The sequence below is a fragment of the Toxorhynchites rutilus genome, chromosome 2 (assembly GCF_029784135.1).
Source record: "Toxorhynchites rutilus septentrionalis strain SRP chromosome 2, ASM2978413v1, whole genome shotgun sequence".
Lineage (NCBI taxonomy): Eukaryota > Metazoa > Arthropoda > Insecta > Diptera > Culicidae > Toxorhynchites > Toxorhynchites rutilus.
In genome coordinates, this window is record NC_073745.1 from 333,034,160 (window position 1) to 333,053,726 (window position 19,567).

At 36.6% G+C, this 19,567-nt stretch overlaps 3 protein-coding genes across 4 annotated transcripts in view; 1 reads left to right on the forward strand and 2 right to left on the reverse strand.

The window, feature by feature from the left end:
• LOC129770852 (venom acid phosphatase Acph-1-like) overlaps nucleotides 1-3,254 on the reverse strand; it is a 33,128-nt gene extending 29,874 nt beyond the window's left edge. Inside the window, exon 1 of one of the 2 annotated variants that reach the window (XM_055773978.1) lies at nucleotides 3,143-3,254. The gene's annotated coding sequence lies outside the window, so the exon portion shown is untranslated. Of the gene's footprint in view, nucleotides 1-2,432; nucleotides 3,051-3,142 lie in introns of those variants that run through there. The other variant, XM_055773977.1, reaches the window with a different exon arrangement.
• An 8,735-nt stretch (nucleotides 3,255-11,989) lies between these two features.
• LOC129770850 (tigger transposable element-derived protein 1-like) lies at nucleotides 11,990-13,736 on the forward strand. Its single transcript, XM_055773974.1, has 2 exons — nucleotides 11,990-13,358; nucleotides 13,410-13,736. The coding sequence occupies exons 1-2, from the start codon at nucleotides 12,011-12,013 to the stop codon at nucleotides 13,529-13,531; spliced, it is 1,470 nt and encodes a 489-aa protein (XP_055629949.1). The 5' UTR covers nucleotides 11,990-12,010; the 3' UTR covers nucleotides 13,532-13,736.
• A 3,687-nt stretch (nucleotides 13,737-17,423) lies between these two features.
• On the reverse strand, nucleotides 17,424-18,411 carry LOC129770853 (E3 SUMO-protein ligase NSE2-like). Its single transcript, XM_055773979.1, has 4 exons — nucleotides 18,204-18,411; nucleotides 18,023-18,150; nucleotides 17,685-17,962; nucleotides 17,424-17,627 (listed from the first exon to the last, which is right to left on the reverse strand). Exons 1-4 carry the CDS (start codon nucleotides 18,289-18,291, stop codon nucleotides 17,516-17,518), a joined length of 606 nt encoding a protein of 201 aa, XP_055629954.1. The 5' UTR covers nucleotides 18,292-18,411; the 3' UTR covers nucleotides 17,424-17,515.
• Nucleotides 18,412-19,567: the final 1,156 nt, after the last annotated feature.

A 19,567-nucleotide genomic window follows, 5' to 3' on the forward strand; every position in this document is an offset into this window, starting at 1 on the left:
GCATGGTTCGCTCTGGCTGCAAAGAAAACGAAGTTTTGCGTGTCGAGCAGAAACATAATTTTGTTTTTTTTTCATATTTCTAAAGGTTCTGAATCAGAAATTGACGACGATGTGTGCTTACATCATGAAAAGTAGTATTATGTTTGTAGCACGTGAGCGATAAAATGATAGATTTGATCCGACACAGTCAATTAGTGGGAGCCCAAACTTTAAATTGAAATATCTCAAAATAATGTTTTTGGCGCTTGGTTCGTTTTGGCAGGACCCCGACCATGTGTGGTTTCAACAAGACGCGAACGTTACAATTGATTTGTTGAGAAGCAAGTTTGGTGAACCTGTTATTTCGAGAAATGGACCTGTCGATTGGCAGCCTCATTCATGTAATTTGAAGCCATTGGATTTTTTTGTGGGGCTATGTCAGATCACTGGTCACTAACAATCCAGTAACTTTAAAATAGCTCAGAGACAATATCCAATGCGAAATTCACAACATTCCTGTCGAAATGTTTGGCCGAGTAGTGAAAAATTGAGTCCAACGAATCGATTACTGTAAACGGGCTGGTGGTGGTCATATGACCGAAATCGAATTTCATTCTGTAACCGGAATAAATTTGAAATCAATATCACAAACCAAGTTGTTTTATGAAATATAAAATTCCTTCCGCCAGTCAATGCAATCTCTGCACTATGCTTGCTTTGTGCATATTCTGAGAATGCATGCCGAGACGAAAAATTTTGCATATTCGTTCAACACAAGAGCTAAAAAGAAACTAAGGATGACCAGGACTTCATTTCTTAGCGGTCAAGAAGTTTCGATTAGTTTTCAGTTAAGGAGCAGTATGTACTTTCTGCCGGATCGGCTATATCCGGCGGATACGAAGTGCTTCACGATGTCCAACTTCTTCGCACTCTGAGGAGGAACTGGCAGTACGAACAAAGTATCTGACGTAGTTGTTTCACAGTTTTCGCCAAGGCTGCTAAAAATCATCTGATAAGAACGTCGAATCATTTTTTTAGAAGGCCTAATGAATGTAGCATTCACGAAAATTTTGGTCCATTGAATTACCCTTTTTTTTTAATCACCTTCCGAAATTAGTCATTTTCCAAAAATTCATACTACCTGTTTTTGTCTATGGTGATCATTATTATCGGTGCAAAATTTGCCTGTAAAAATCGACTGTCCTAATTTTTTTGCCGGTACGGGCGAGGTTTTGCACATGAAAGACATAATAGAATAACCTTTAGAATTGCATAAACAAACGGTGAATATTTGATCTAAATTGAATCATTCGTACTGTGTTGAGTCTTGAAGTTTGCATAAAAACAATGTATTTTTAACATCCTTAAACACATTGGGGTACCAAATTTAGCAGACAACCTATTCTTATGAAAAATGAAGAAACATTTTCGTGACAACGTTAACGAATATAAGTTCAAATCCCTTCGGAAAATCTGTTATCATTTGAAATCAGCATAACGAATAACCACTATTTTGGCTATGCTTAGATTATGCATCTACTTTAAAAGCGTGATGGAATTATATGGGACTGATTCGATGGACTTAGTTTAGCTTAGGAATCTACAGAGCTGTACTGAACTACGCCCGGTTTAAAGTCTAAATTGTTAGACGTGAATCCATCAAAGGGCGAAGAATTCTACTCTATTCTTTGTTTCAAAGAGGCTTCAAACTTTTCAGTTCATTGGCGAAGAATGCATACGATATGCTAAGGAAGTGGAGAAAAAGTGAGAAAGTGATACCGGACACTACTATGCAAACTCATATGAAAGTCGTGAAGCAAAAATTCCGAGATTTTCACCGAAAATCTTCCAACATTTGTTTCATAAATCAGATTTCATATTTCCAATCAATACATCCGATGTTTATAAGCTTCCTGCGGGTATAACTTTGCTTTATCCTTTGATTCGTGTTGATTGAGGATGCGTTCACGGACTTGATTGAGGTTGACATTAACTGAGGATCGAGTGTTGACTGGAGAGGCACAGAATCATCTGTTCTATGAAATGTTTGGTGCCAGGTTGATGCACCACATGTTCACTAATCAAATTTCGTTCACACCTATTGTATGGGAAGAACAGCCGACGAATGGATGTAATTTTCCTACTCGGAAATTGAGTTATTCGATGAAAAAGGCTTTACGACAATGACATCGTTTCATACAAATAGGTGAAACCATCTTAGAAACAACTCTGATGGAGTTTAGATAGCATTTTTAGATGTTATAAATTCCCATTTATACTGAATAATGTTCTTACTTTGGAACGCGCTTTTTCCGGATAAAACATTTGTTAATCGAAACACACAATGTTACATAATTGCGCCTACACTTCAGCTTGGATTCCTTTGAACACTAAGAAAATTGAGCACAATCATTAGACTAGTCAACTGCCGGTAGTCATCAAATTGTTCGTACCTTCACACTCATTTAATGGTAGCACGTTTCCAGACCGGTTTCCAAAATTGCAGCAAAAACCAGCCAAAAATACCACTTGAGCACCTTGTTTTCGACCGCTGCAGTTGAGCAAACAAACCGGTGAGTAATCGAAAACTAAGTTGTGTTCTTATCTCCATCAATTGATGGAGAGCGTGCGAATACGTTGTCAAACTGATTAGAATTCGACTCTTCTCCAATCAATTAGATACACCACTCGCTTCTTCTCTATCTACGATAACACTGCATAAACTGTGCAAGCCGAACTAATCTGAAACGTGCGTCCTTACGGAATTCCGTCACCATCATATACGAGTTCCGAAAATAATTCATCATTCACCCGGTTGCATTCGCACTGAACATTGTACACCTCAGTGTTTGGTAATGGCACGAAAAGTACAGTCTAATTTATTTCTATTTTAAAAATCACATGTCGAAGTCGGATTAGACAATGCGTCTCTCGCGGAAACAAGATAAGCATGCAGCACGATGCGATGCAATTCCTGTTCGATCGCCCTCTCAATAGCACGCAGAAACATTCGAAAAAAGAACTGGTTCCAATTTGGCCACGGATCATGAACGAAAAGAAAAGTGACCTTGGCGGTTTATGGAGTGGATTTAGAACACTGCCTTTTGCTTATCAGATTGATTATCGTAGGAAGAAGATTTATATCAGAACAGATTGAACTCACATTCTAGTAAACGCAAACGCAAAAGCACGTTACATTCGCACAACCGTAAGCCGAATTCGGTAACTTTGTAGCAACAAAACTCGCAAGCGACTGATTTCGACTGAAAGGCTTGAGTTATGTGCTGCTCAGTAAGACGCGTGCACGTATACAAACAGCCTAGGTAAAGGTGGAAGTGAGTACTGCTAGCTTGTTCAGGGTTCCCCGTTTCGTTACGGAGAACCATGAAACTGTTCAAGCGCGTTTGTATCAGAGCGAAGCCTTCCAATAAGATGCCGGCTGGCGCGATAATGGAGGCACGTCTCGCCAAAATATTGTGACGATTTACGCGCAAACGCGCGGAACGGTACATTTCGCTTAGCTGGAGTTAACCTTTGCGGCGGCTGCCGTGAATAGTTGGGCAATTGTCGCTGCATCAACGACATATTGTCGAGATCTAACAAAAGCCTTTCATTCAACAATATAAAAGTTGAGAGAGAAAATGATTCCAATCAACGTCCATCATCAACGTTTATAGATTTGGCCGGTTTTTTTTTGGACATGGTAGAGAAATATGACCATGGAATGTGCCTAATTTATCTAAGATGGTTTGTTTTCGAAAGTCTGAACATGCAAACGGCATACATCGTTTCGGTTTTTGGTGTTCTATGCGGCTAACTGAATTTAACCAACCAATTACAAATGATAAATTACGACTCAACTCTCCAAATTATGTCATTCCACTATCAATTCACTATCAAACCAATGAATAGCATATTCATTTTCTCACAGTACTAGCCAAAATAAAATACATACCCATCACTGTTTGAATGTTTTGATTATTGGTTTTTTTTTTAACAAAACAAGTGGTCAACATGTTTTTATGTATCTAACTAGCTGACCCTGCAAACTTCGTTTTGCCCAAAATGATTTTTTGTTATCAATATTATTCACATTCACGTTTCCTTGCTTAGCGAACGGTCATGGGTCCAACTGATCGTCTAATTGACCCTTTGACAATTTGCTTTTACTATAAATTCCCTAGTACTTCTATCAAAACTCGTCTTTGTAATATCAAATTATTTTCAGACACAATACTCGTTCAAGATTTTCCAATCACTTGCAAATAACATGTTTCTCCCTTACATATAATACAGAAAATATAATAAAATGATGACATTTTAATCGACGATTCCTTCCTCGAGTTTTGCGCCTACCCTTTTGCTTGATTAGTTCTCGGGATATGCAGAACTTCATATTACATTTGTGTCATACAAATGACCCCAGCCCCCCCAACTTTAGAGAGGGGAAGGAGCGTAGAACCACCATAGAAACATTTATTGCCCCTTAAAACTATCACATGTCAAATTTGGTTCCATTTGCTTGATTAGTTCTCGAGTTATGCATAGCCGCCCCTCCCCCTAGGAGAGTGTCGAAATACCATAGAAACGTATCGTGATCTCTAAAACCTCCACATGACATATTTGATTCCATTTGCTTGATTAGTTCTTGAGTTATGCAGAAATTTGTGTTTCGTTTGTATGGCAGCCCCCCCTTAAAAAGGGGGAAGGAGTGTCGAGTCACCATAAAAACATTTCTTGCCCCCTAAAATCTCTAATACCGAATTTGGTTCCGTTTGCTCGCTTTGTTCTTGAGTTATGCACAAATTTGTATTTTTTTATATGGTAGCCTCCCCTTAAAGAGGAGGGAGGAGTGTCGAATCACCATAAAAACATTTCTTGCCTCCTAAAATCTCTACATGCCGAATTTAGTTTCGTTTGCTTGCTTAGTTCTTGAGTTATGCAGAAATTTGTGTTTCGTTTGTATGGCAGCCCCCCCTTAGAGAGGGGAGAGGAGTGTCAAATCACCATAAAACATTTCTTGCCCCCTAAAATCTCTACATACCGATTTTAGTTCCGTTTGCTCGCTTAGTTCTTGAGTTATGCAGAAATTTGTGTTTCGTTTGTATGGCAGTCCCCCCTTAAAAAGGGGGGAGAAGTGTCGTACCACAATAAAAATGTTTCTTGTCTCCTAAAACTTCTACATGCCAAATTTGGTTTTGTTTGCTTGATTAATTCTCGAGTAATACAGAAATTTGTGTTTCATTTGTATGGCAGCCCCCCCCCCCTTTAGGAAGGGGGGGGGGGTCTCGAACTATCATAAGAACCTTCCCCGAATCCAAAAACCCCTACTTACCAATTTTCATGTCGATCGGTTTAGTAGTTTCCGAGTCCATAAGAATCAGACAGACAGACAGACAGACAGACAAAAATCCATTTTTATATATTAGGCTGTCAAAAAAGTCCTGCGGTATTTTTTTTGAATTTTCATTTGTTCATAAAATTAGTTACAATCATCTGTTTTAAGTCAAATATGCGCCGTTTTGTTCGATGACTTGTTCCCAACGAGATGCCAACTTCATAATACCCCTGTTATAGAAGCTCGCTTCCTTATTGGCAAAAAACTCGGATAGCCAATTTTCACAGGCCTCTTTTGTGGCTAACTTCTGACTACCTAGCTCGTTCGCCATGGACAAAAACAGGTGGTAGTCACTTGGTGCAAGGTCCGGACTATACGGCGGATCCAGGGAACCTCCCATCCGAGCTCCCGGAGCTTCTGGCGCGTCACCAAAGAAGTGTGTGGCCTGGCGTTGTCCTGATGGAAGACAATGCGGCCTCTGTTTATCAAAGATGGCCTCTTCTTCATGAGTGCTACCTTCAAGCGGTCCAGTTGTTGGCAGTACAGGTCCGAATTGAGCGTTTGGCCATAGGAAAGCAGCTCATAATAGATTATTCCTTGACAATCCCACCAAACACACAGCAGAACCTTCCTGGCCGTTAATGAGGGCTTGGTCACCGTCTGATCCGCTTCAGCGGGCTTCGACCACGGCCGTTTGCGCTTCACGTTGTCATAAGTTTGCGTCAACGTGTGTGGCACCCATACATCGAGCTTCTTTGTGAATCCAAGCTCCTTCAAATGGTTAATAACGGTTTGATGACTTATCCCCAGCTCTTGGCCGATGCTACGGCTGCTACTATGCCGGTCTTTCTCGGCTAATTCAACGATTTTGTCGCAATTTTCGACGACAGGCCTTCCGGAGCGTGGCGCATCTTCGACGACCTCTACACCAGAACGAAAACGTTGAAACCATCGTTGTGCGGTGGAAATGGAAACTGTCTCGGGTCCATAAACTGCACAAATTTTATTGGCAGCTTGAGATGCATTTTTTCCTATGTCATAGTAGTACTGTAAAATATGTCGGATTTTCTCTTTATTTTGCTCCATATTTGCGACACTATAACTCACGAACGACTTAACCAAACAAAACACTGTCAAGGACTATATTATAGCCTTAAATAAAATACCTTTCCAACAAGCTATAGTATGACTCGATACAATGAATACAACTAGAACTACGCGCTTACAACGACACCTCGCGGAAATACCGCAGGACTTTTTTGACAGCCTAATATATAGATTGAGACATTCTATCATTCTATCATTCGTTCTGAGTCATTCAACAAGATTTTATTGCAACTGCGAAGTTTGAACACCGAAAACTGCGAAAGAGGAAGATATACCTTCATGAGTCTTTATGAGCAGTGATAATAGTGTTCACAGTCATTGCGATGCATTTCATGACTTGGATTGAAGCAATTAGGCGAGGTGTTGTTGGCGCTTCCCAGTAGAACGATGATGAGAGCAATCAACGGAGCTTTTTGCCGCTGTTGTATTGTAATTGATGCAAATTGCAATATTGAGTTACATCGCTTTGAAGACAAACACGTGTATCACTGTAAAATTCGATAAATCGACATGATAAGCGCGGAATAATATGGTAACATTACAATGTTATGTTTATTGTGATATTTCCAAAGTTTCATTTAAAAAAATGAGAAAAATATTATTCAGCTTTGAAGGAATTTTCGAATGTTTGAATTGTTGTAGATGTTCTTAGGTGGTTATCGGACAACAGCTTTACTCCGGCGTTTGGGTTGACCTCCGAGTTGCAGTCAATGTTTTATATTTTTAGGTACGCGCACTCACTCGACAAAAAAATTAGAGAAACCGAGTAAAGAGAGTAAGTCGAAAATTTTAGGTGATTTTTGAAATGCAGTAACTTTGTCAAAAATCCACGCAAAGATGGAATACACCTCATTTTAAAGCTTCGACTTTCAAGTTTTGGAATATTTTACAAACATATTTTTATCTGGGTGTGTTCAGATGTGGACAAAAATATCTGGAAGAAATATTTTTGTTTGAATGAAAAATTCCCCTTCATCGTTGATATATATATATACATATATATATATACATATATATATGTATATATATATATATATATATATATATATATATATATATATATATATATATATATATATATATATATATATATATATATATATATATATATATATATATATATATATTTATATATAAATGGATTTATGTCTGTCTGTCTGTCTGATTCTTATGGATTTGGAAACTACTGAACCGATCAACATGAAAATTGGTATGTAGAGGTTTTTGAAGCCGGGGAAGGTTTTCGTGATAGTTTGAGACCACTCCCCACTCTAAGGGGGAGCTGCCATACAAATTAAACACAAATTTCTGCATTACTCGGGAATTAATCAAACAAAAGAAACGAAATTTGGCATGTGGAGGTTTTAGGGTGCAATAAACGATTCTATGGTGGTTAGACTCTCCACCCCCTCTCTCAGGTGGGGATGTCATAAAAATGAAACACAAATTTCTGCATTATTCAAGAACTAATCAAGCAAACTGAACCAAATTTGGCATGTGGATGTTTTACGGGGCAAGAAACATTTTTGAAGTGGTTCAACACTCCTCTCACCTTTCTGAGGGAGGGGAAATGTTTCTATGATGGTATGACACCCCTCCCTCCTCTGGAATGTAGAGGGGGTCTCATAAAAATATTACACATATTTCAACCAAAAATATTCCAACCAAACATGACAATTGAAAATTTTCGGAAAACTCTGAAGGAAAAAGCGAAAATTCGGAAAATTAAATTCCCATATTTTCTACAATTACATAGTAACAAGTGCTGTCAGTCCATTTGATGTTTGCGCTAGAGAAATTGATCTTTGTTCGAAACTGGAAATGGATTTTAATGTGATGAAACGCATTCCTATATCTTCTTCTATCAATATCAATAAAAAAGTATCGCCGAATGTGTTGATAAGAGCAGAACTCGAGGAAGGAATTGTCCGATTTAGGGCTGTCTTTATTCTATCATATTTTCTGTATAAAACATTTATTCCATGTAACTGAGAAACATATTATTTGCAAGGGGTTGAAAAATTTTGAACGAGAATTGTGTCTGAAAATAATCTGATATTATAATGATGAGTTTTGTTAGAAATACTAGGAATTTTATAGTAAAAGGTAAATTCAACAGGGTCGATTTGAAGATCAATCATTGAACAGTTCTGCGATTGTACCCATGAACTTGCTCATAGTAAGAAAACGTGAGTGTTTGAAGGAATTGATAACAAAAAACAAATGTTGGGCGGGACGAAGTTTGCCGGGACAGCTAGTGCTAAATTATTCAATAGATAATAATGGCACCTCAAATCAAAAAGCAGTTTTGAAAAATCCAATAAATTATGTGCAAGGCTAATTTGTTGATTTACCAAAAAAAAATATATTTCCATTTCTTATATCGATTTCAAAAAAGTACCCAAAACACGTTTTCGTTCTGGAAAACCTACTGTAAATTGCAAATAATTCCTAAAGTTTACTTTCAGGTGTTTTTAGCACTATAGCCAAATCAAGTACCAAATCGAAAAGGGTCACGTGAAAATTTGCTGTTTTCGGCTGATTCGGAGTGGAATTGTTCTATTCTATAAGCCAAATTCTGGAAGTGACTCACGATCGCATAAGCTGCAAGTTGAAATTATTGAAATTATCTCGAGAGCACTACTGGGAACAGGTGAACAGGTGTTGAAGATGGAAAATAAATTGGTCTTCATCCGAAATTCGGTCTTCCTTTGCACCTGTGCGATTTTCCGACAGTTCCTTGGCCAAGACTTAAAAACACGAACATTCGGTAATGTGCATTTGACGAATTTCATGCCAACTCGTCCTAGTAGTTGGCAGCACCATCTCAGATAGTAGTGAAACGTTGTGGGTGGTAAGACATGGGACATTTAAGCAACTTTGCATATTTGTAATATTCGAAAAAGAATTAGACTACTTTTTGGAAAAAGACAATTTTTTTCTCATAATTTTTTACAAAAATTTATAACTTGAAAACTATGATACCTACAAAATTCTTGTCAAAGAATGAAAAATGCAGAAAATTGTTTAAATTTTCACAAAAAAATACCAAAAAAATTTTGGGAAAAAATTTCGCTGACAAGAAAGTTATTTTAAAAATTAAAATTATTTTTTCACAAAAACGTATTTTTTTACTTTTGTCGAAGACATCAACTTTGTATCTTTTATAGTTTTTGGAATATAAGTCATTTTTGTATGAAGACTCCTGAGAAAAAATAATGTTTTGCTCGTAACATTTTTGTGTGTAAATTCTCACGTTTGACATGTTCTTGACACGTTTCTAAATAGAGAAAAATTAGCAGAGCATGTAAATTGCGATAGTTTATACATAACAATGTTACGAATTAAACATCAATAGTTTTTTTTTCAAACGAACGGGGCTCAACGAGTTAATATTGATTTAATTTTGAAAAAAGATTTATCTAGTGTCAATGAGAAATATTTTTTTTTTCAATATTCGGACGGATACCAGATAGTTACCGGATTTTCGTTTCATCTTCGATTTTTTCGAGTTGTTTGGTTTGCTTGTCGCATATCTTCAGAGAATTACACTGGAGTCGCTTTTTACGCGGGGGATACGTGCCGCGTAAACGAAAACCGCGTAAAAAAAACCGCGTAAATTCCAAAATCCGCGTAAAAAAAAACCGCGTAAATTCCAAAATCCGCGTAAAAAAAAACCGCGTAAATTCCAAAATCCGCGTAAAAAAAACCGCGTAAATTCCAAAATCCGCGTAAAAAAAAACCGCGTAAATTCCAAAATCCACGTAAAAATAAACCACCCTAAATTTTAAAATACACGTAAAAAACTAATAGTCAGTGAATTATTGATATAAAATGCAACCCATATTCAAACAAATTGCATATTGTGTGCATATATTGCGTGACACAAGGCTTCACGAAGGTAGCTCCTTGGCCGATTGCATGTAAATACCTGTTTAACCGTTTGAGTGCGGAGAAGCGCGATAGCGCTCCTCTTGTTTCTGCGGGGAGCACCTTTAAACATAGGATTTTGTCTTTCTGGAACATGTTGGGGGTACAGATTGAAAATGTCCAGATTCTACCGCTTATTGCTCATCCATTTTTCGATGGATTTAACACGTTAAGCCCCGATTTTTTCGTGCTCTGCTTCCCATTCAGCGCGCATCAAGAGCGTTTGAACAATATAAGTGTCGGTCCCAGCTCCCGAAGATACTTATTGTATAAATAAAAAACAGTCAGAGATTCAACTAGAAAGTAGTTACAAGTAGGTTTTTACGCATTTTATGCCTGTTTTATCTTTGAATTATCTGTAAATCGCTACAAGTTGTTGTTCCGTCCAACGTGCAACAACCGAGTGGTAAGTAAAGAGCTGTTTGGTTAGGTGGCATGACCAAAATACGTAGAAGCATATTTTAACCCTGCCTCAAATTACTATTTTAACAACAAATTTCAAATGTAAGAGTATACAAACTGTTTCTACAGTATCTTATATATGTATTGGCTACATTGAATTGTTCTAAAAGCATACCTATCTGTTATATGGTCGGTGTTAAGTCAGACCGGGCCATGTGACATTTTTATGATTTCGAGAAAACGAACATAAAGTTTAATGCTCTGCAATTTACAAAGCATTTAATTTTTTCGTTCAATATTGTTCTCAGAAGTTTGAGCTACTCTCTGCCAATACTGTGATGTATGATAGTTGTAAAAAAACATCAAGTATCATGCCAAAAAAGGCTGTTATTTGGCTGCCTATACGTACAAAGTCCGCTCTGACTGAACTAAATGATGTATTTTTTGAGAGTTGGTTCACTATGACTGAACAATTCCGAACAGTATTCGTCAATATATCGTCAAATTTGAACTCATTGTCATCGTTACAGCCTAAATCGCACTCTGAAATAGTATATTTTGCGATCATTCACACTGCATTTTTCACTGATCCGTTCAGTCGGAGTGAACCAATTTTATTTTTATGCAGTCGGGCACAGCGTGTGTTGGTGATGGCTAGCTCATAGTTGCGCTGTGGGAGGGGTACTCGTGGTTTGTGGGGTCGTGTGCAAATTATGTGTGCTGCTAGATGCTGTCGCTTCAGTTCGTTCGGTGTGGAACTGAACACATATAAAAGGACGAAATCGCATTAAGAAGTTATTCGTGATTTAACCTTGCAGTGAAAGTTAAAGTGAAAGTGCAGTTCCTGAACCGTGGTGGTTGTAGAGTCTAGCCAGTTTGTGTTCGGTCGAGTTCGGCCAGTTCCCAGCGAGTTACCCAACCTTGGGGGTAATCGTGTGCAGTTCCGCTTTTCGACAGTTAGCTGAAGACGTCAGCAGTATTCAAAATTTTTGATTAAAGGCATACTCTAAAATGGCTTCGCAAAAAACCGCCTTCAAAAAAAACAGATCAAGAGTGTCTCTTTCTTTGGAAATGAAGCTCAATATTTTGGATGCCCTTCAAGATGGGAAATCTGTTGCAAACGTCGGCAGGAATTTAAAAATCAACGAATCGACTGTGCGTACAATTAAAAAGAATCAAGATAGCATCAGACAGACAGCAGCTCAGGGCACTATCTATGCAACAATATCCTCATCATATACACGAGATCCATTGATGGTCAAGATGGAAAAGGCACTTCATATGTGGATCGAAGATCACGCGCAGAAGAAAATACCCTTGGATCAGGAATTAATAAGGGAGAAAGCTTTGAGCCTTTACCTTTGGTTAGAGAAGAATGAGCCGTCTTCAAGTAAAAAGAAAGACTTTACCGCGAGTAAGGGATGGTTTTATAACTTTATACGTAGTAATTCCATTCGCAACGTTAAAATCAAGGGTGAATCCGCATCGGCCGATGTTTCGGCTGCAAATAGTTTTCCTCCAAAGCTCGCTAAGATCATAAAAGAAGGTGCGTATCATGGTGACCAAGTGTTCAATGGAGATGAAACGGGTCTTTTTTGGAAAAGAATGCCGTCTCGTACCTACATTACGCAGCAGGAGCAATATGCCAGTGGTTTCAAAGCGGCCAAAGACAGGGTTACCCTGTTATTTTGCAGTAATGCTTCAGGCGACCTTATGTTGAAACCGCTATTGATCAATCGTGCTATGACGCCCCGCTCGTTGAAGGGGGCTGATTTCAACAAACTGCCAGTGCACTGGAAAGCTAACACTAAAGCGTGGGTCACAAAAGCCGTTTTTGAGGAATGGTTTTACGATATGTTTATTCCGGAAGTGAAAACATACTTGGAAGGAAAAGGTTTGGAGTTCCACGTGCTTTTGATTTTGGATAACGCTCCAGGACACCTAGTTATCAAGCACCCAAACGTTCAAGTTGTGTTTCTTCCACCGAATACAACTTCTTTGTTACAGCCTCAAGATCAAGGAATAATTGCTGCTTTCAAGAAGTTGTACATTAAACAATGTCTTCGGTACATCCTCGAAAAGCTTGAAAGCGATGAAACGATGACGGTAATTCAAGCGTGGAAAGAATTTAAGATAAGAGACGCTCTGACGTTCATAGGAAAGGCTCTGTCTTCTATGAAATCTAAAACATTGAATTCGTGCTGGAAGCCACTATGGCCAGAATGCGTGAAAGCTGGTTCAACAGACCCTTCAAATGTGGAAGAATCAGAAATTCTCATTCTGGCACATGCAATTGGAGGGAAAGGATTCAAAGATATGGATAGTAGAGACGTTGAAGAGCTTCTTGAAGACACCGAAATTGAAGATGATGAACTGATGCAGAGTTTAGTCACATCGGAGCCTTTAGAGGACGATGAAGACCGGGATATCAAGCCATGTGATATCGAAGACGGGAATAAATTAGCGGATACCCTCGTAAAACATTTTATGGAAAAGGATCCTTGTGTTGAGAGAGCCGTTTCATTTCGGAATGATTTGAAACTGTGTATGCTTCGCTACAATAGATTGAACGAAAAAACACAGCCAACAGTTATCGATGAAGGTAGTGACATTGATGTTTAAAGTGAAAAGTATTTTAATAATATCTTTACAGATGACGAGGATTTCAGCTTACCATTGGAACGCAGACGATCTCGTCCGATTTCTTCGGATGAGGAAGATATCGCCACATCATCTAACCGCAAACATCCACGTGTTGCTAATGATAGTGATTAGATCAATAAAAGAAATTCTTTTTTCCACTTGACTACAATAAAATTGATTTATGAATACATTGGTAAAAATATCATGGTAAAAAACTAAAAATATGTTTAATTAAATTTGTCTAAATTCCGAAAACATTTGTTTGTATTGTAATTTTTTCAAATTGCAAAAATGCAATTTGAAAAAATTACTTTCGAACTACTGGACCGCTTCACATGATCGATATATCAAATTAAAGCTAATTAGCTAGTCTTTCTTGAAAAAATGTTATACTAGCAAAACAATTGGATTTTGTTTTCGTAATTATTGATTGTATTTGTTTGCTTATAGTTTACATGATCCAAGGACGCTATATTTTTTTATGTTTCTTGAAAGTTCTGGTTTTTCCACACAAGATAATCGAAAATCAGAAATGTGATTTTTATCGTTTTCGAGTTATGAGTTTGCCGATGGTCCGAAAAATCAGATTTTTCTCTTTTTCTATAAATAACTTTTTTCTAGAAAGAAGAAGCTTTCAAGAAAAAAATATTTAAAATATAGTGCCCTTGGTCACGCAACCATATAAACTATAAAAAACAAGTACAATCAATAGTTACGAAAACTTGGCAAAATTGGTTGTACTGTTCGAAAAATGAGAAAAAATGTTACTCTATGTTTCTATATTTTGTATTTTATATGAAACATCTAAATTGGTAAATTTTATCAACAATTAGAGCGACAAAAACTCTAAAGTTTTTAATTTGTTATTAATTTTATCAAAAAAAAAAAATGCATAATAAACTTGATTGTTTCTTGAAATTTAATTGAAGCTTTCTGAACGCTCTATAATTTGTTCTTCGACATCTAGCTCCTATATTTTCTTATTCCGCAGCAATATCATTTTAAACAATTCCTGGTGAGTCTTCAATTAGAATTTCCTAATTACCACGGTTTTTACTCCATTGTACTTATAATATCCAATAAACTTTCACCTTAACTTTGAAATATTACTTTTTTTCTTTCTTGAAAAAAGGCTATTTGAGATATAAGACTTTTTTTTCAAACTGAGTGTATTATAGTCCAAAATTGTATATAATCGAACCATAGATAATCGTGTCAGTATATAATCGACTCTGTATATAATAGAGTGAATATATTACTTCAGAAATCCGGTTTCATTATTGTGGTTTTAGTTGAAAACCTGACCAAGAAAATTCATTTTGCTTTCGTTGGATTGCGCCTGCGAACTATGTGCTACAAGAACGGAGCTTACAAACATCTTTACATCAGTTGCTCCACAATTGGACTGTACTTGCATCCTAATTTGTGGACTATTGCTGTATTTGCCTGAAAATAGAGTATCCAAACTACAGTTCGGAATATGAATCATGCGTCGAAACTTGATTCAAATTCCGATCACTACTTTAATACTAATTTTAAAGAAGATGTCTGCATAAAAGATTTCTAGTAGATCCATACCTTTTATAGCACTTAACATGAAAACAGCATACAAAATAGTTATACAACTACAAAAACTGAAAAACTGCGGAATTTGCTAACGCAAACAATGTGTTATTGGTTTCGACACATTTTTTGCAAATGCTTAGTCTTATGAATTATAAGCTGTATCGATACCTGTAAATGTTATTTGAATGTAGCCAATACCTCAAACAATGTCAAGGCTTTCATTATTCTATTATTTATAACATTAAAGTTTAGTAAATTTACATTTGAAAATTAAGTGTTCGGAATTTGAGACAAAACAGTACTTTGAGCTCCATCAACCAAATGTGTCTATCTTTTGAGTCGTAGTAAATGATATCTGCTTCTATGAAATGCTATAATATGCATGAACAAATTCAGTTCAGAAAAAAGCAAAAAGCGTTTGAACTTTTTCACCGTGGAGAAATATTAGGTTGTCTTATGTCCGATTGGGGCAGTCTTTCTTTGGAAAAAGTAAATAGCCTTTGTGAATCACGAATATACATATTTTTACTGGTAGATGAAGAACAATCGCTAAGATCGGACGCAAATAGATAGCATCCTTTTCTCCAGAATAGTAAAAAAAAACTTGAACCCTCGAAACTGTATTTATTTCTATACAAACATTTGAAACAAACCATCTCGATTACTACGGCAAAAAACTTCACCACATATGGTTAAGGGTGCTTCAAGTAACTCAATTTTCAAATTAGGCTTTTCAAAAGGAATTACATTGCTTAAAAGTGGTATCTCTCATTCGTTCAATAGATTATTTTCAAAATTACACAAATGAATTTCGAATACTTATTCAACCATTGATCAAAATATCCGACAAATCTTTTGACATATTGTAAAGTGACAGTCAAAAAATATACGATGTTACATACTTCTGTCCGGTACTGTGAGTAAATTTAACACTTAACGCCCACGTTTAATCTGGGAAAGCAAATAGCGCAAAAAAAGAAAATGTAGAACTGGTTTTTCCTAAATGAACAAATAAATTCCTATTTAACAATCATAACATTTTCCCCTCCAACAAATATGTCACCAGAGGAGAATTTTCGATCATTGCTTTCTACGGAAATCAAGTAAGGACGCAATACATTTTAGATGTAAGGATAGTTTTCAAGAATTGAGTGTGAAGTGTGAGTGTGAATGAGAATGTATGAATGTATGAATGTGAACATTGTTAAAATGTCCTTACATCCCATCCTTTTCCTAATGAAAATGTGTCACCCTTCTAAACTCGAGTCGACCGCGAGTAATCGGTTTCCTATTTTATTAACCATAGAATTAAGGAAACATGTTAATATATTCTAGTTAAAATATAGTGATGAATTTGGCTCCTTTAAACTTATGCAACTGAGCCTGTAAAAATAAACGATTTAATTAAAAAAACAGTAAGGACGTTGGTCCAAATGACGAACTAGCCAAAGGCTGAGTGTCATAAATAAAAATAAAAAACGGGGACATATCTTTCACATTTTTTAGATTGGTGTTTGAAATCTCTTGAAATTTTTTTTGAATTCATATCGCTTGGAGTCTTTTGAGTAAAATTTACAAAAGATATTTCATATTAAATTTGTGTTGAAACATATAAAATTTCGCTGAAATACATCCGAAACAAAAAAAGGGGATCAAGCTCACATTACTTACACTATTGTTGTTTATTCTTTTTCCATTCGGTTACCAAAATCGTTTCAACGCTAGCTGAAATCGAACCCAGAATCAGGTACCAATTTCGCCAAGATTGCGACAACGTTATCACGAGAATACTAAATCTTATCCCTCAGATATACCGTGTTAACCTCGAGCAAACCACAGTTATTTAACTCAATTCCCAGGAGACAAACATAGAAAAAATGAATTTGGCTCCAAATATTGAAGCAAACGTACTTAAGTCTTACAAATGAACAAATTGAGAAGAAAATACAACATACCGCGTATAAATCGATTCTTTTGGAAAAACCGCGTAAATTCCGAAATCCGCGTAAAAAAAAACCGCGTAAATTCCGAAATCCGCGTAAAAAAAACCGCGTAAATTCCGAAATCCGCGTAAAAAAAACCGCGTAAATTCCAAAATCCGCGTAAAAAAAAACCGCGTAAATCCCTAAAACCGCGTAAAAAAAGCCGCGTAAAAAAAAACCGCGCAAAAAAAAACCGCGTAAAAAGCGACTTTAGTGTATTCTGTTTTGCTTTGCGTCCCTGATATTTCCCCTTTGGGAAACATTCCAGAAACGCTTAAATGTATGCAATTTGCAAAACATGAAGTTCGAGCTCGGTAAGAGATTATCTCGAATTACAAAATACGAATTTCGCTCGGTATGATAGTGATAGTGATTGTATCGACTTCTCGATTTGATTTACATAATAGGGCCCATGAGTTTGTGTATACAAAAATACCAGAGCAACCCCAGAAAATAAAAAATAAAATGTTAAGAAATATCTTTACTGTTGTTTAGTTGTTTATTCGAAATATAATAGGTTATTGGACACTAATTGTAAATATGTGATTTGGAACAAGGTTTCAATAACTCAGTTCAAATTTTCACGTCTTTGTAGTTTTAATTTGTGCTGTAACATTCTATCTTCAGCAAGATCTGTTAGAGTAACAAACTGATTGGCAGCGCATCCCATTACCGGACATCTGCAATGATAATATGGTGATTTTTATATTCCTAATTCAGACTATACAAATGATTACCTGGTCCTTGGATTATTCTTTAGCAATGCCTCAATAGAACTTTTTTCGTATACATGGTTACATATTTTATTTCGCACCGGAATTTCCAACGGTCGTTTCGTAATAGGATCGATATCACAAATGGTTTCTTCCACATGCAAATCATCATCTACCATCTCGGTTCCATTTCGCTGATCTTCGGCAAGAGTTAACAACATCTTCGTTTGGGCCATAAAATCCTTATAACGTTTCAGATTCTTGATGTTTGTTTTACTTGGGGCAGCATTTGCTTCATATCGCTAAAAGAAATAATACGTTGATTTTAGAGTACTGGTGCAGATATTGAGCTTTGAATGTACCCGTTCGAATTCTTCCGGTGTTACTTCACCGGACGATTCCTGCAATGCTTTCCTGTGTGCGTTGAACTGAATTTCGGTTGCAATCAATTTTTCAGCTAGATTGCCATATATCTTGAAATTATGTTGTTCTGAAATAGACCATATTGTAATCCAGTATGTGAATAAACTACAAAATCAATACCTATTGCTCCAAACTCCGAAACCACTCGAATGGTGCTTAATATGCTCTCGAATATTTTCTCCAAATTAGCTGCGAACATATCAGTCATTGTGCAATCAAAATGATGGAAAATATTGAAAAAGGAAATAAAATTTGTGAAAAGCGGGAGAGATTTAAACGGTCGGTCGCAGCATTTACTTTGTTTATAAACATAGACAACTGACTAAAGTAAAAACAAACATAAAAAGTCGAGCAACTGATTTGATCGAAAAAGAACGCAAACTTTCTTGAAAAAATCTCAGTCACCCTTTTTTGCTGTTAGTTTGCAGAAAAGCTCCGAAAAAAATACGCAATACTCTCAAACTAATGCACGAAAAAAATGACAAACTCGTTTATTGTAGAAAAATCAATCACGCGTTTTTGCTTTTGGTTTTGGAACGACTATTTTCATATTCTTCCTGTCAGTTTGTCTGCCAGTTATGTGTTGTGTTGTTTCTCTCAATATTGCAGTAATCGCTCTCAGTGATGCATAACAATCTGTGTGTCATCCACGTAAGTGCCCGTCTTCGTATCTTTGACTTTCACTTTGTTCCTGTCCGTTCCAATTCACTTCCGTTAGTTTATAGGCACCTTACGCGATCAATATTATTGATTTAATTGAAATTTGTCTGCAATATCATGACAGCCAGGCTTTCCGATCCGATCTAACCTCAATCAATATGTTACCACCTTAAAGGTCAATAACGCCACCAACCGGGTACTACGAGAGTATCCGCGATAACTAGTTGCGACATTGGAGACTATTATCCATCAGATTAGAAAGCTCAAAGGAAATATAAAATTGGTAGAATTTGAATGAAAATTTCTACTCGGCGTTATTGAACCACATGAAGCATGTACTTTTGATCGTAACTTCACCTTTTTGCTCTAAGTTTTCAGATATTTTTACTAGAATTTTTTATTTTAACATATTAAGGACCGCACGTTTTGGGGCAAACTTGAACGCTTTTGGGGCAAACTTGAACGCATCGGTAGGCCTTGTTAAATTCTTGGCAAACCAAGGATTTAACCATCAAGTATAGTAAACACGGGTTATTTCGTGATCCATCCGTAACAGACGGAACGCGAAACACGAGAAAACTCGTGAGCGATCCACAATGCGTTAGTATAAAATGAATTTCGGGTACTATTTTTGTATAGAATTTTGTATAGAAATCACCAATTGCAGAAGAAAAGAATTTTCATTTACATAGAATACTAATTCGATTCAGTAAAGTTAGTTTTTTATCCATAATGCTCACTCTAAAATTCATTTTTTCCAATCTGGTCAACAGGGCGACCAACGTAGTTTCCATCCTCCGTTGTCTTGTGAGTCACTGAGCGAC